General features: G+C 38.0%; 1 protein-coding gene across 1 annotated transcript in view; it reads left to right on the plus strand.

Annotated features, from left to right (window-relative positions):
• The window catches only part of LOC145765074 (drebrin-like protein), a 35,849-nt gene that overhangs the window by 13,484 nt on the left and 5,300 nt on the right, over nucleotides 1-17,065 (plus strand). Inside the window, exons 4-14 of the mRNA XM_082576812.1 lie at nucleotides 952-1,026; nucleotides 1,399-1,536; nucleotides 7,453-7,530; nucleotides 7,793-7,884; nucleotides 8,402-8,522; nucleotides 9,277-9,342; nucleotides 13,542-13,619; nucleotides 13,882-13,973; nucleotides 15,171-15,291; nucleotides 15,659-15,739; nucleotides 16,184-16,278. Coding sequence (XP_082432938.1) covers nucleotides 952-1,026; nucleotides 1,399-1,536; nucleotides 7,453-7,530; nucleotides 7,793-7,884; nucleotides 8,402-8,522; nucleotides 9,277-9,342; nucleotides 13,542-13,619; nucleotides 13,882-13,973; nucleotides 15,171-15,291; nucleotides 15,659-15,739; nucleotides 16,184-16,278 — 1,037 coding nt within the window. The remainder of the gene's footprint in view (nucleotides 1-951; nucleotides 1,027-1,398; nucleotides 1,537-7,452; nucleotides 7,531-7,792; nucleotides 7,885-8,401; nucleotides 8,523-9,276; nucleotides 9,343-13,541; nucleotides 13,620-13,881; nucleotides 13,974-15,170; nucleotides 15,292-15,658; nucleotides 15,740-16,183; nucleotides 16,279-17,065) is intronic.

The raw sequence follows: 17,065 nt of genomic DNA on the forward strand, positions 1-17,065 counted from the left end.
TGTTATATCTGCAGATTATATCTGAAAAGTATCAGATTTTGAAATAGTCGGGATTTTTGATGGAAAACTAAGTTACTCTTCTCTCAAGCCTACTACCCGCTTGAATGTAGGCTACGGTATTTTTTACTGATGTTTGGTGTAGTTATAATTTGACTTAATTAAAAGTGAACTCAGTAATGTTCAGAAACTTGAATAATTTATTGATAAAGCTGTCGTCGACGCAAACCTGGACTAACAACAAATAAATACCGAACACGCTCATTAAAACAACACTATTTTTTTTTGTTCAATGTAACATTTTGTGTGAAAAGCATTGCAGATTTAAGCAGCTTCACTCACTAAAGCCATGACTAACAACAAATAAATGCACGCGCATTAGCAAAATAATATATTTTTCTGTTCAATATCAGATTTTGTGTGAAAAGCATTGCCCTACCTGCCAAGCTGATATAATTTGCAGACTTTACTAGGAATAGCACCTAAATGACCGGGCGCCACTGTACTCTGCACCTAAATATCCTGGCGCCACAGTGTGCACGCCTATTTGACCGGCGCCTAACTGTCTGCACCTAAAAGACGTGCTCTCGTATTTACAGTATACACAAACACAGCAAGCTTATAAATGACCTGGCTATCAAACACACATCGAGGTCACGCGGAAGCTCTTGATCTCACTGAAGGCGTAGATGAATTTGCTTCCACAATCCACAAGTCAAACTCGTCACACTAACTGCACAATAAGTTTGGATCGACTTTGTGACTTCATTTCACAAATGGAACGCAAAACTGTTCAATTTACTTATCAAGAGTGTGTGAACGAAACTTCCAATAATATTCAGACAATAATTTTTCATAAAATTCAGGCGCCCTTTGTATTAACTTACTTCAGTAAAAAATTGACGCCTATGAATATACACATAAATTTTTTTTGATGTTATTTTGCATATTTAGCAAGGAGATGGTGTGCCTGCCACCAGGAAAGGAGCGTGCGCAAATCATGTCAAAGATATTAATCGTTTTTTTAAGGTACGTTTTTTATTGTTGACTGAACAAGCGTATTTTGAAAAGACCTTAACTGCAAAACTGTTGGAAGGATCACTAATTTAGGCTACTAGTTATTATCTTATTTGATGAGTTAATTTTTTCGAGTTTTAAATTTAGTTTTATTGTTCTTTCTCGGTAATCCTTGCAATTGAAATGTTCATGAACAAATATGTTTGTTATTTCAATGTTTGGGCACAGACGTCATGATGTGATATCGACAACTTCATTGAGCCTTTACTCTTTAACAAACTATTTGAATTGTCAAAAACAGCATTTTCCAAGTTTCCCCACAATTAAAAATGCTAGGATTAGCTTCACGTATGATAGACTGATGTCATTTGTTTCTGCCAACAGGGCAGCCACGTCACGATTTATGCAAGAAATGAAGATGACGTCACTCCTGATGAGATCATGCGCCAAGTTCTGAAGAGCACGACCAATTTCACATTTGTTGCTCCAAAGGAGGATCATTCTTCCCAGCCTGCTCCAGTGGTGAGATCGCCATCGTCTTATACCTCCGCTCATGTTTCTTATTGTATTTCACAAATTAAATTGTTGATAAATGTAGGAATTCTTGTATAATGCAGATGAATAAACAGCTATGGTTTTGAAGGTTTTGAAACTATTGTGTATAATAGATATCCATTGCACCGGGTCGTGAATGCATGTATTGTATATCATAGAGTAGTTACGGAGGTCCAAATACAGAATTTGTTGATGCTTTTCACTATGTTGATCATGGTGCAGTAGCTGAAAACCTTTGTATCGAATATTTAGTTTTTCATTAGTTTGAGTTTCAGTGTGTGTCAGTCGTCAGAGCTACGATGCACCATGTAATATTTTGTTTTATGATCATGATGTCATAGGAAGCATGCTTGGCTGATGAGCTGTTTAGCATGTTTGCGATGGCTGTGTGTGCATCTTAGTCTAGTTGAAGAAGCATATCTTCAAATATTATGCTAAAAGGAAAGAGATTGTTTGCATAGCATAGTTTTAAATCATAATCTGCATTTATTCCGACGTTTCGTCAATCATACACGACTGTCTTATTCAGGGGGATAGACGAGGTTATGATTACTTGTGTTGCATGACAAAACACAGGACCATGTTGCTATAAGAATCAACAAGCCATGCAAAATGCAACTCAACTTCAAAACAAAATCATCGCGCGCAAATTTTGAAACCAGATAAGCAAATTTATATGTTATCAATCAACTAGAAACTCAAACAAGAGCAGAGAAGGAAAGTGATCAGTATGAGTCATTAAATAGAGATCTTTCGACACCAACACTTTCTTCACCGATACCGATACTTTAGTGTTGCAAAAAGAAGCAGTTTTGGTATTTGCAAAGAATTGGATCAAATGCTAAGTTTGGCCTTATTTGCATAAAACTATTACAAAAAGCTTTGCACTGGCATAATTTAGTTATAAAGAGTAAAGACACAATCAATCCAATTTCTCTGCATTGTCATGTCATTATACAGGGTCATCAATATTTAGCGTTACAATCTATTTCATCCATCGAGGTTCTGGCTAAAGAGTCGAGAGTGTCGTATGGGACCATGTCAACTTTACTCCGAAAGGACCTGAAGATGTCTCCATTCAAGCATGTCAAGAAACAACAACTTTCTGCTCAAGTTGTTGATAAACAACTCCAAAGATCCCAGATTCGTCTTTCCTGCATTCAGGATGGCATGCTACCAAATCTCGTTTTCAGTGATGAGAAGAAATTTGATGTTGAACATCACTTTAACACCCAAAACGATTGGGTTTGGTCGAGGGATGGGATGAAGCATCTCGAGTGGTAACAAGGAAACAATGTGCCACCTCAGTGATGGTCTGGGCAGCCGTGACAGAGTCCGGTAAAAGACCCCTCTTTTTCGTTGACCAGGGGGTGAAATTGAACCAGCAAAACTATCGAGATGACATCCTCGTTAGCGCATTGTTGCCCTGGGCCCACAAGCACTTCAAAAAACGTCCCTGGTCTTTTCAGCAGGACTCTACACCATCACATGGGGCTAAAAATACTCAGGAGTGGCTTTCCGAGAATGTCCCGCACTTCATTCTCAAAGAGGAATGGCCCCCATCTTCTCCCGATCTGAATCCCCTTGATTTTGGGATCTGGTCATACCTTCAGAGCAAGGTCTCGGCCACTCACCATCAAAGTTTGGAAGCTCTGAAGGTGAAACTGCAGAAGGAGTGGGCCAAAGTCCCTTAGAAAGTAATTCGTGACACATGCAAGGCTTTTCCTAAACGTCTTCAACTAGTTATTGACGCAGATGGAAGACATATTGAATAATATTTTGTGTATTAATTCTCTATTGCTTTTTCCACAATAATACATTTGCCAAAATTCTAAATTTTCTTTCATTTCATAAATATAACCAATTTAAGTTGTAACGATAAATACTGATGACCCTGTAGAAGATCTTGGAATAAGTGCGGCACACTGGACGAACTACACATGGAACATGGAGTGGTAAAACAACAGCTCCCGACTTCGTGATTTCCTACCCGACGTCGATCCCCACCCTCCGGGAATGTCCCTCGCAAGACTTGCGTGGGTCCGGCTTAACCGCCTACGAACCGGCGTCGGTCGCTTTCGTTCAGACATGTGCAGATGGGGCCTGGCTTTCTCACCGGTATGCGAGTGTGGCGCCACAGACCAGACAGTAGATCATGTCGTCCATGACTGCCCAATCCATCAACCACCACATGGAACGCTTGGACTGAAGGCCCTGGATGACGAGACTGTCGAGTGGCTGATGACATCATGCCCAAACATATAGTCCGGAAGAACAGCTCATACGACGAAGAAGTAGTGTTTAGTAATAAAAGACCATTATGATTGAGGAGGGGCATAAGGGAAGAAACAAACATCATAATTGCGGTTTCTGAAAAACGAATAAAGGGTTTACACAAACTCTCTAAATAGGCTATCATAATTTAGAATAAAAACATATAAAATTTAAACCAAGTCCTTTGTGTAGTCATACTAAATTTATTCGACAAGTAATGTTCAACGCAAGGGCGCTTGTTTGTTTGTTTACTTTTGCCGCGCTTGATAAGATTACCCCGGCAGCAAAAATGTATAATTTTGCATTGTTTCTACGTCGCTAAACGTTTAAAAAACACATGTAATTTGGTTGTTTAATTGGGTAATTTCATGATGTCGTATGGACGAAAAACTTAACAAATTTTTATGTTCCGCTGAGAGTAAGAAATAAAAACGATAATAAACATTGGAGAAATTGAGTCTCCTTCACAATTTAAGAATGGAGCAACGCAAAACTGCTGAAACAAAAGGTTTTGTTTGAGTAAAAGAATCACTGCAAGTAACCAATGCCAAAAGGTGCTGCAAGAATTCATGGGAATGTGAGATATCAAAAGTTTGAACAGGTTGTTATTAATCTACATCAGTGTGACGTTAGTTACTAAGTGCCTGGTAAACAATCTCATTCAATTTCTGATATTCTTGTATGAAGTTTAAACTTTTTTTTTTAAGGTGAAGCATCTGTCTTAGCTTGCATTGCTTTGGGTAGCTATGTATGTTTTATTGCATGTGTTTTGTGACTAAGGAATGACAGTTTGTTTCTTAATTTGTTTGTTTACATTTAATTGGTCATCATAACAGTATTTGTATCCAGTAAAAGATGTTGCTGAAACCTTTCAAACTTCATTATTTTATTTCGACTAATGTACTGTATGTTCTTCGTCGTGCATTGCGTTTTTCATGAAGAGCTTCATATTTAATTTATGCTACTGCTACATTTGTGATACTGTCTCATCTTGCAAGTTCCACGTGGAGATCATGATGCATTTGAGGCCATTGAAACCGTATTTTTTTGTAAAAATATTACTTTATCAAATCATAAATGTGCGAACAAATTCGTCAGAATTGGCGTCTCCAGCTAGCAACATAATGTGAGTAGGTGGCAAGCAGGCTCAGTGTGCGATTGCGAACGAAACCGGTCAACAAAGCATATTACATTTCACGATCTGCTCTGTTTTTGAAGTTTTCGTTAGCTTTAATTTGCAAAATCAAAAATGTCTGATTTGTATTGAATTCTGAGCAATCATAAGAGAAGTCAAAACAATGTTGTATCTCCTACAGACATTGAATTTGATTCAATTTCAAAAACGAATTGCTAGCTGGGAAGTAAAAGATACGAAATGACAGCATCAATGTGTGATGTGGTGGTTTTGCCCTAGAATGTGCACATTGTGCGCTGTGTGCAGGATAATTTGTTACGTTTTGTCATCATGTCAAGGCTTTTGTGAAGTCTGATAAATTGCTTAAAGGCAGCTTGAAATTCAACATTTACGACGTGTGCAAATGTTAATTTTATGTTAACAGATGTGGATTGTGGATGGATGCATTAAGTTTGTTGAGTTGTTGATGTAGTAGTTTGTCTCTCTGCAGTTGAAAAAGTTACTTCGAAAATTTTTTTCGATTGCTTCGGCAGTTACCGAGCGGCAAGATTGAAGTTTCTGTCTTAAGTTGCTGCGAAAACTGCTTTTTTAACCCCAGTATTTAAATTTGTTAAGTCGATCGTAATTGACATTATGTGTTCTTGTTCGTATGAACAGTTGCCTTCTTCAGTCATCACCACTCCAAGGGTAGGAGACTCTGCCTTTTATCACTCTTGAGTAGTGGCTGCGACTCGGTCTAGATGTTAATGTTCTTTTGTTAGCTCATTTCCAAAATTAATCGTGAAATCGTGTCAGCACAAATTCACTTATTTTTTTTCAAATAGTTTTTCGTTTTAAAAAGTTAATGACAGCTCAGGCTATGCTTTACCTTTCTATCGATTTACAATCATGCATTCATCTCTCCACTGTTGTACAAGTGCTAATAGTAACTAGTGTTTGTTATAAAATCGCAACAGAAAACAGGTTCTAGACGGGAGATGTGAATGCATGTTCTGTCTACATTGGCGACGACTTGAGTTAAGTGAATGGGAAGGCAAGGTATCTAAAATTCTTGTCTGTCTTCAAGTATTCTATGACGTGGTCGCACGCTTTTTACCCGGCGATCGCACAACTGCCACCATTTAGACAAAGTCCTATATCTGATACGCTACCGGTATAATGTCGAATTAGACCGGAAATTTCATTTTTGGCTTAACTCACAACATTTCGAATATATTCCACACAGAATAATTGCACTCGTTCACATGCGCAGATCGAAGTGCTCGCAGTTTTCCCTTTTAAATTATAGGCAGAATTTTCCTGTCTGCTATTATTCGGAGAATTGAGATTAATTTATTATTATTTAATTTTTGTGTGCCGAAGTTGCCTGCATGTCGCGGCATGACCCTCAACACCCAAGTGGGACCACGAAGACAACTAACTGATGCTGCCGTGGTTGTTGTATTCATCACAACAACGCATTTCACAGCGCATTCTGTTTATCATCATGATTCAATCACAGAATGGTGATTGGTATTCAGCGTGTTTTGTTTTGCAATTCAAATAATTTGGCAACATGGTCACGATTCAAAGGTTGGTCACCAATCATTGCTGATTGCATGTGTGCAAATATCCCATCAACGTGTATGAACATTATTGTTTCGCAATTTTATGTCAACGGATTTCCTCTTTGTGATATGACACTCCCAGTCACATCTGTCGTTGTCATTTTTTTAATTTTTAAAATGTGTGCCATCAAAGACGAGCTCATCATTTCCACCTTCAATTCAAATTCAATCAACTCTAATTAATTCAATACTGAGCAATAACAAATCATTCTTATAAACAGTTCCGTTGTGTTCAGGCAAACCTATGCTGGTTTCATTTTCTATTCAAAAAGGTTTATGGGACATCGTTTCCCGATTCGTTGCACAGTGTATGTATACCCGCGCCCTCACATGATTGATGAAGCTAATCTTGCATCTCTTGTTTAAAAGCGCAGTGGTTATCAAAAAAAGTTTATGACACGTTCCAGTCTTGTTCCTAGTTTCACCTGAATACATCGCACTATTTTGCAAACTAAGTTTATCCCACTCGTTTATGTATAAAGTTTCTTTTATAGTTCTTCAATGAATTCTAGCTCTCACAGCAATAGTTTCTCGTAACCCAAATCGGCAAGCGCTGATATGCTATAGGTAGAATCTTTAGCTTTGTTGTCTTTCCTTTCAATATCGTCCAAATGACAAAACAATACCTCGATCTTTCATACGTTAACAAAACCTCGTTTGTCACTTCATTGTCAATATCAAATAGAAAATTCAAATCGGACACTGTGATTGGCTCTGTGGTGTATCGTCTCAGTTAACATGGACTTAAATTGGATAAGTAAAGATTATTCACTCTTTTTGATCTCCAAGTCAGACATGACAAAAACCTTGATGCTTATCTATAAAGTTTGTCAACATATGTATAATATCTTACATGATTTCCTGCAGGGTTCGGTCTACAAACGAGTCAACCCCGAGCAAGAGATCAAAGCATTGAAGGATGACTCGTTTTGGTTGAAAGCTCAGGTCTTCATACTTTGTATTCGTTTTATTACATTTTTATATGCGAATTACAGTACTACTTGGTTTATTTACGTAAATCAATTCATTTTTTACAAGTCAGCACTTTAAAAGTTATGTACAATGTCATGCTTTTACTTGAGTGGTTTCTATAATTTTTGTTTGTTTGTAAAGAAACCATTTGTTCAAATACTTGTATGTTGGAGACTCGGATAGCAATATCAGTGCATGAAAATTTCCATCTTTTCCATGATTTTTATCTGTTCAGCAAGAAGAAGATGAGCGCAAGAAGGAAGACAAAAAAAGAGAAATTGAACGACGTAGGTTGGCGGCTATGGAGCTGAGAGAGCAGGAGGCGAGGTAGATTTAAAATAAGATGGATGTCCCTCATTGTTTGTTTCGAGCACTGACCATGATGAGATTAAGGAAAGGAAGATCCTTAAAATATGTTAAAATACTTGCCTTTTAAAATATTTTGTTTGCTAATAAACGATTTCCTATAATTGATCTTAAAGTTTGAAACATTTTAACAGCTTTCATTACACTGTTGTGGAAAACCCCTGAATCTGATCAACAGGCTTTGAAAAAATCCATGGAATCATAATTTACTCCTGCTATACTTAGCCTTAAACGTCATTCTGGAATTGCTATAAAACCTGGATACAAGAGCCATAGTTGTACAATTGTTGATATTTTTCGATTTTTAATCTTTTACATTGTTGTGCAATGTGCAAACTCAAGACAGTTTGAAATCCAGTTTTATGCGGTCTTTTTTTTGTTCAACTGCATCAGGTCGAACTAGTTTTTGAGCTATCTAAGCTCAAAAAGCCCGTTGTCAACATCAATAAATTTATTATCACGTTTTATTTTCATTTAGATCGGAGGAGAATCGTAACAAGCTTGTAAAGGCTCGTGAGAAAGATATATCAGAAAAGACAAAAGCTCAAAGACTGGCGGATGATAAAGCTGAAATACGCTCCCAGGAGAAAAAAAGATGGGTGACCACATCTGTTTAGTTGTTATCTATAAATTTTACCGAATTGAAGTTGTTTTTTTCACTTTGCTTTTTGTGCATTTCTTGCAAGAAAGTCATGGTTTTATCGCTGTTCGTTTCGTTACTTTCTTGTCCATTAAGTTCATTAGTTTGAGGTGGTTCGAATCTTTGCCTTTCGTTTGGTTCACAACTTTTATTGAGATGCTTATACTATTAGTGGGAATTGTTTAACTACATTAATTGTGACAGACTTCCTTTAAATTTCAGTACTTACTTAACCGGTGGGTACACGGCATCCTGTGGCGGGATAACTGACCACTGTCCATATTTCGCCATGACATCTCACCACTAGACTGTTTTCCAAAATAAGCGAACAGATTTCAAGGTGCGAGTTAAACAGACCATGGGTGTGCTATGATAAGAATGCGTTAATCGGATGAGTAACATTAGCGTGAAGTCGTCTAGTGGTGAGATTTACCCAGTTGTGAGGTGTCCTGGCGACCGGTCGGCCGCCACTGGATATCCTGTTTCCTTAACCGGTCGATTTTTATTTTCTGACACATGTTGCCACTTTACAAATGTCTGGAGTTGTGGTAGAAATAAGATTTTTTTGTTTGATGTGACAGGATAGCTTTAATGCTGACTTGCTGCTCTAAACAATCCTACCTCGATCGGCCGACGTTCAGCAGATGTCAAGTCGGTTTAGTACGGCATTGTTATTTAATTTCAATATATATTTAAATTTGCTACTTTTGCAGGAACAACTGGAAGCAGAGCAAGAGGCATCATTCCGGGAATCAAGAAGGACTAGGGGATCTCAGTCAGTAAGTTGCAATGACTAATGCTTGTGAAACAAGTGTATCTCGTTATACTGAGTAGATTGGTAATTATCGTCTTATTGAGTTGACAACTCTGATTCACAAAAGGATAATTTAAAGGCTTGATTCAACTGGTTCCTCATCACTTTTGGACTCTTCCAAACATAACTTTACCGCAGGACTGTTTTTGTGTTGTTGCACTTCACAGACTTGACTTGAACAAGAACTGCGAGTTACTTTCTTTGTCACTGATCTATTGTTAATGGGATCACATCAATTTTTTGAGAGGCATGATAGCAGATAGCACTGGCTAACCAAAAAGTTTTTGTTTGATAGCTGGAATGTTAGAACTATTTTGAGTATATTTGGTGCGCTGATCCCAAAAAACTTATCAGTTTTTTTCCATCAGCTCTAGTTTTTGAGATGTGATATACTCCTTGTGACGCTGGATTTTGCCTGATTTTCATGTACTTCAACATGACCAGAATGCATTTAAACTTTTTAACGTCAACATAATTGTGTCTTAGTGATATCTTAATTTAACAACTCAAAAGCAGCCAAAGATATCATAAATGCAAGCAATGTATAAAAGTATCAGTTTTATAATGTCTAGGCATCATCAAAAAATCTCTCTTGGAGAGGTTTTTCGAGTATATAGATTCATAGCAACTTCTTTGCAGACCTCAACGATAAGCGGTAATGATTCTGATCTAAAAACCATTATGGTGACTGTTAGATGAGTGATGTTCATTGTTCATCCTTCGTTTCCAAAGATGGCCAACGAGTCTGAATCAAGCTTTAGTGCGTGGTTGGCATGCATGGCTGCGAAGGTGACTGATGAGGCTTATCTGTGCGGTGAAGCTTCGGCTGCAGGATGGACACAGGAAGGATGATTGGCTAGAGTTCTTAATTAAGGCTCGGTTCTTGCGCTGTTCCCATTTTTTCACAGCAGATAACGTACGTTGTTTCTGGGCTGATTCTGCGGAATGGCCCGTTTTGGCGAATCCAATTTAAAGAAGCCGATTCGGAGAAATCCCATTTCAGTGACATTGTTTTTTGGAGAAGCCGATTCGGAGTAATCCCATTTCGGTAACATTCTTTTGTGGAGAAAACCGATTCGGAGAATTTTCGCGAATTTGTGGGGTTTATTTAGGTAGGTGGTTCTTGTGTTTACCTTTCCATACCCATGCAAAAGGTTATGCAATTACCTTAATCTATAAAACTGGTCAACTAAAAGTTTTTACAAGACAAACTAACAATCCTTTCCAAGTAATTCTGGTGCCCAAGTAAGTAATTCAATACTTACACGCAGCCAGTGCTATGCTCGGTCACAATTAGTATTGTTTAGGAAGCTTAAACTATATAAGGTAGCTTTGAAGTTGCTGTGTTTTTGTTGTTAGCATAAGTGACAAGAGTGACTGCAATAAGTATGAGTGCTAGAATAAGTAGCTCAAGATAAGGTTGATTTATATTCTACTGTCCCTAGGTTGATTGAACATTGAAACAAATTTTTGCTTCATATCCCGAGAGTAGGTATACATTTACCTTCTGATTCTGTAAAGCTATCCACAAGCTTGCCTGAGTTAATAAAGGATGCGATTGCCAGATTCGCCACTGATATGTCGACCGTGGTAATGACTCATGCGTAACAAGTATGGATGGCAATTTGGAATTGGATTTTTACATGCATGTCTTAAACCTTTACGGCTTTGCCACCTTTTCCTTTTGTTGGTTATGTCACTGTATTTTATTTCCACAATATTGTTTCTTCTGCATTCCGATAAAGAAAAGTAAATATACAGTGCACAACTGCGAAAAGTCTACGTTTTAATGGGGAGGCTGTAATCTGTTGTCGCAAACAAAGCATTGATTTCATTTTGCGTTTGCTTCATTTCCTATAGCGGAAATATTTCGAATCGGATTCGATGTGGTAGACCTAACTAGGCTACTCTAGCAGGCCTCTAAGCTCGTTTATTTTTCCAGAGACCAAGCATGGCCTACCGCAGCTGCTTCCCGGCGGCCAAATTCTCGCATCCGCAGCCATAATAAAAAATCCGTTAAAAATTGTGTTTATAAAAATCTGTTAATTGATATCGTGTTTTTGCGTTCACTCAGAGAATAACAACGCAAACAAAGACCTGAAACGCAAAATTGCAGTTGTTTTTAAATGCATTGCTTCCCAGGTAGGTGAAGAGCTAGTCTACGAATTTTTATAGGTCGACAGCGACGCTCATACTTTGCCTTGTTGGTGAAAAAATATTGCGAGTGAAGAGAAAAACATTTCGAATACCAACGGAATGGAGAAATGTTGGCTTGTGGAAGCCGGCTTAACATGGCCTACCGGCACGGTAGTTTCAAAGGCCATTCAACATTTGATAACTGTTTATTTTTTCTTGCTGAGACTTTTTCGCTGACATTTTACATTACTGTTTGACCACTGCTTTTTCGGCTGAGAGTTTATTTATACCTCTATTGTTAATCATGACTGTTTTGTTAATTATGACTATTGTTTAATCATGACTGTTTTTTTCTTTAATTGAGACTTTTCGCTGACTCTACTTGGTTAACCTCTATTATATGCTAATTCTTTTGAATAAACAGACGCCGCTGTGGAATTTTAGAATTCCCCGAAAAAGGATTTCTCCAAATCGGTCTCTCCGAAATTGATTCTCCGAATAGTAGCAGACCACTGGTTCTGTGCCTTCAGATAGGAGACTGCGCCATGTTGGTCATTCTGCGGCTAAGCCTTCCCAAGAATCAACGTCGATAGAAAATTCTTGTAGGGGGAGGATTTCAAAGTGTCTTTGAAGCGTTTTCTTTGACCACCCACTGGGCGTCTGCCGTAAGCTAGTTCTCCGCTTTTCGTGTTTTCTGTGAAGAGTCGAGGTCTCACACACATAAAGAAGGGTGGTTAGAATAACAGCTTGATCACATTTAGCTTTGTGGACATCCTAATTCCCTGCCTCTCCCACGCGTAAGACTTCAGTCTGCTGAAGCCGATAGATGCTTTGACCATTCTGTTCTTGGTTTCTAAGTCAATAGTGGTTGTGTCAGAAAGAGTACTTCTGAGATACTTGAAACTTTAACATTTTGGAGTTCTGATCGTTTTTTTTTTTTTGTATTTTCATAGCGTGCACTGAAGCGTTGATGCCACTAAAATAAAATTTCAGACACTGATCTGCCCCGATAGCTTAGTTAGAATCGAACCAAGAAACTGCAAAATCAAGCGGCGGTGGTTCGGCTCTCAAGGCATTTTCGCATTTCAAGGACTGCTTTCCATTCAGCTGCTATTTGTTGATGGCATAACTCACAGAGAACAACATTTCAGTAACAATTGGAAACTTAAACCTAGAATTGATTAACTGTGTTCTAAACACAGCCCATAAATCGCATTTGGAAAAAATAAATACACTCATTTACTCTGATGTGTTAAGTTTCATATAATTTTTTACAAGAAATTTATACTGTTTTCTCGGCAGTCGAGTGTAACAAGAATGAATTGACAGCAGTTGACACCGGCTACACCGGTATGGTTAGCGCTATGCTCACTGTTCTATAGTGAGTAGGCAGCTTTGTGCTAACGCCGGGAAGATCACTCCTTCTAAACAAAGTTTATACTGTCAATAGTATTGACATTGAATTACAAAGTATTTTCCGTAAAATTATATGCTTCCGAAATGTTTGGGTTTGGGAGATTTAGAAGTTTTTTTTGGTCACGCCGGCAAGAATTTGCGGACCTCTGGTCTACAGTAGTTCTAGGACCCAAGATGTCACAGGGGATTGTACCATATCTCGAAAAGTAGACCCAATGGGAAAAAATGATTGCATTTTCAACGTCCCAAATGTACCCAAAAAGGTCTAGCATTCCAGGTACCAAACTTTGTGTTGACCAATGTAATTAATGAAATATCAAGATTTTTGGTGAGAGTAGACATCATTGTGAGGAACCTGGATAGAATCAACCTCGAAGCATGTCGAAAGGACTGCAAAAACTGGTGAGACTCCTGCTAGCGGGAACAAACGCCAAGTTTCATTTACTAAAGAATGGACAAATGGATGATCGTCGTCAGCGTATGCTCAAATTCTATGAATGGAGACAAAGGACTAGATGAACTTCAATTCGCTTTTAATTCCAATTCATACACAACATGAATTTGTTGATAAACAGTAACGTACATTTTCATGTGCATTACTTCTTGTTTCAGGGTTCGGTCTACAAACGAGTCAACCCCGAGCAAGAGATCAAAGCATTGAAGGATGACTCGTTTTGGTTGAAAGCTCAGGTCTTCATACTTTGTATTCGTTTTATTACATTTTTATATGCGAATTACAGTACTACTTGGTTTATTTACGTAAATCGATTCATTTTTTACAAGTCAGCACTTTAAAAGTTATGTACAATGTCATGCTTTTACTTGAGTGGTTTCTATAATTTTTGTTTGTTTGTAAAGAAACCATTTGTTCAAATACTTGTATGTTGGAGACTCGGATAGCAATATCAGTGCATGAAAATTTCCATCTTTTCCATGATTTTTATCTGTTCAGCAAGAAGAAGATGAGCGCAAGAAGGAAGACAAAAAAAGAGAAATTGAACGACGTAGGTTGGCGGCTATGGAGCTGAGAGAGCAGGAGGCGAGGTAGATTTAAAATAAGATGGATGTCCCTCATTGTTTGTTTCGAGCATTGACCATGATGAGATTAACATTTGTTCGAATTACTACGTTGTGGCCTATCTATAAATACCCCGAGCGGTCAAAAAATGGTTTATGACTTAGCTTTATTTTATGCTTTTAAGTTTTTCCTAACGTTTGTAGGAACGTTAGTGACAGTCCCGTTAGTGACTGTGGCTGGTGTCTTTCCATGGACATGAGCTTTTTTCCGTTCAGTGGCGAACTGAAACATAAATTTCCTTCTCGAAATATTATCTCAAGTTTTCTTCTGGTTCAACACATAGGCGTTAGTACAAGCAAGGTCCAACATATTGTAGAAGACACCATTTGTTCAGCAACACCAACACCGCATATGGGTTCAACCCCTGCATTACAATGTGACATTTTCCGGTTTCTTTTTGTTTTTATGTTAACCATAACAGATGTGTGGAGTGTACTAAGAACGTTCCTCGTTTGTTTGCACCGGCGAAGGTTGTTGTTTGGGTGTTATCGATTTTCGTTTGCAAGAGCTCGCTAGAATATCTACTCTGCTACTGTAAAGTTTTAATCAGATTGCTGTTGGTTCTCGAGGACGTTTTGCTACCTCACTAGTAACTGCTGTTCATTTTAGAAGCTTGTCAAGTTCAGCTGTTTATCCAAAATGATTATATTAAAGTAGGCCCCAGACTTTTAGATTCTTGTAATTGAACTCAAGAAATAAGTTTATACCATTTTCAATTACATTTTCGAAATCCAAATGACAATGCAAAGTAGGATGGGAGAACTTCAGTTTTGATAAAAATTCCTCAATCCTCATGATGCTTCTGAACCAACACAATTCTACATCTGTGAGGGAAAGCCCGTTAAACATATCAAACTACTCCATTTTGATCCCATCTTGTGATCTCAGAGTTTACAACATTTGCATATTTCTTGTTATTTCGATTGCATAACGTTCAAACATGTTTTGAAAGCTACTGAGCTTGAATAAGAAAAATGTTACGAATAAATAGCGTCACATGCCCAGTGCAAACTATGCTACTGGGCGCTGAACATGGCGATGGGGATAAATTAATTCGCTCACTCATATAATGTTCAACAAAATAGAATGCTTTCAAGCGAGTTTTGAATTTGTTTCAGTTTTCCGCTTCCTTTACCTCGTATTGTCTGTTTATTTTCATTTAGATCGGAGGAGAATCGTAACAAGCTTGTGAAGGCTCGTGAGAAAGATATATCAGAAAAGACAAAAGCTCAAAGGCTGGCGGATGAACAAGCTAAAATACGCTCCCAGGAGAAAAAAAGATGGGTGACTACATCTGTTTAGTTGTTATCTAGCCGATTCAAATTTATTTTGCGTTTCGTTTGTAGTGTAATATGATCCTATCAAGCAACACTGGCAGAGCAAAAGCTGAGTCCTGGCAGAGCAAAAACGTGAGTCTTGGTAGAGTAGGAAGCAGGGTAGCCAAGCAAAGTGATGTCTTGAAAGCGGAGCAAAGATATTTGCAAAACAATACTTTAAATACCGGGCGAAATGGTCTGTTATCAGTATCACGACCCCCAGTGGTTAAGTGATCTTTTTGAATTTGTAACTTTTCAGTGACCATTATTTTCCAAACACGTACATCGTTGTTGGCCCACTTTAGTTTCAAATTTGAACTGATGTTCCAATGCAGGAGCAACAGGAAGCTGACCAAGAAGCCTCCCTCCGTGAGTTGCGTAAGGTCAGACGATCCCAGTCAATCGAGCATGCCCACGTAAGTTGTGGCAACTGTCTATTTAATGCCAAGTATTTTAGAATTGTCAACTGGTCTAAGACTTGCACCATAATGGCGAAAACTTTAAGCTTGTTGCTGCCTTAGAGTAGTGTGTCACTTACTTCTAGGACAATGTAGGTTTAAATTTCATTTCGAAGATTGTAATATGTCGTCTCATTGAGTCGACAACTCTGATTTACAAAATGATTGTTTGAAGACTCGATTCGTCTCGTTGTGCTAGCTTCGTAGATAGGATCTACTTTGAGCATGACTCTGAAAGTAGTAAATAGCAGCAACATTTTATGAACATAGTGAAGCACGTATCGTTCTAGTTTCTTGTACATTCCTTTGTCGTAGCTAACTGACCTCAGGTGAATCATTTAAACAAAAGCCAGTTGTCCTTCAATGTCGTATTGTACTAACCTCAATTTTTGTTGTTTACAGGAAGCTGAGCAGTTGGTGTCCCAGCGCAGCAATAATCCACGTGCCTTGTGGGCTCAGCGGGAGAAACAAGCCAGCCAAGGCCCTCCTCCTGTCAGGTAGGCTTTGGGATGTTAACTTTATTTCGTTCAATGTTCTGAATCTTGTTGCTCATGCAAAATATAATTTATGCTTGCAAATATTTATTGATGAATATTGGGTTGTTAATTCCAGACTTCACATTATTTTATTGCTCCGCTTTTCCGGAAAAGTATAAGCAGAAAATTAAAAATCGCTTTAATGCTTCACCGACGTTTCTCCTACAACAGAAATGCCCAGGTTCAACAAGTAATTATTTGCTGGCGGAGCTTCCTATCTTTTAACAGTTTTTGATTGATTTGTCACGTCTTGTGCTTCTCGTATTTTTACTTTGTTTGTGCCACTATCTCGTGCTGTGCTTGAACTGTCCATCTTGCGTAATCTGCTTTAGTCCTTTTCTGAACAATGAGTTAATTTCACCTCTCAAATACTTGACATTACCCGTTGTGCATGTGCTGCGTAATTTTTAGTTGTCAGTTCGTGTGAGCTAGTTTCTCAAATATTTAGATTTATCCATATTTTGTTTACGATAGTGTATTACTCTTTAATATTTCTTTTAAAAATATTTTTCTTATAGGCTTGAAAAGGGCTGTATGATTAGCCGAAAACGTTAGCTTATTGTTTTTTGTTTTTATTATGTTAAATGTAGTGTTGTTGCTGGGTTATGTCTGTTTATGGTTAAGAAAAGTTACCTCTCTACCCAAATTGTAGAAATGCCCAGTTTTCAGAAAAATACTAGGTAAATTTTTAAAAATTATGTCTTGCAACTAACAAAATAGGAAAAAAAGTTTTACCACCGCACGTTAG

Source organism: Aplidium turbinatum, chromosome 2 (genome assembly GCF_918807975.1).
Source record: "Aplidium turbinatum chromosome 2, kaAplTurb1.1, whole genome shotgun sequence".
NCBI classification, from domain to species: domain Eukaryota; kingdom Metazoa; phylum Chordata; class Ascidiacea; order Aplousobranchia; family Polyclinidae; genus Aplidium; species Aplidium turbinatum.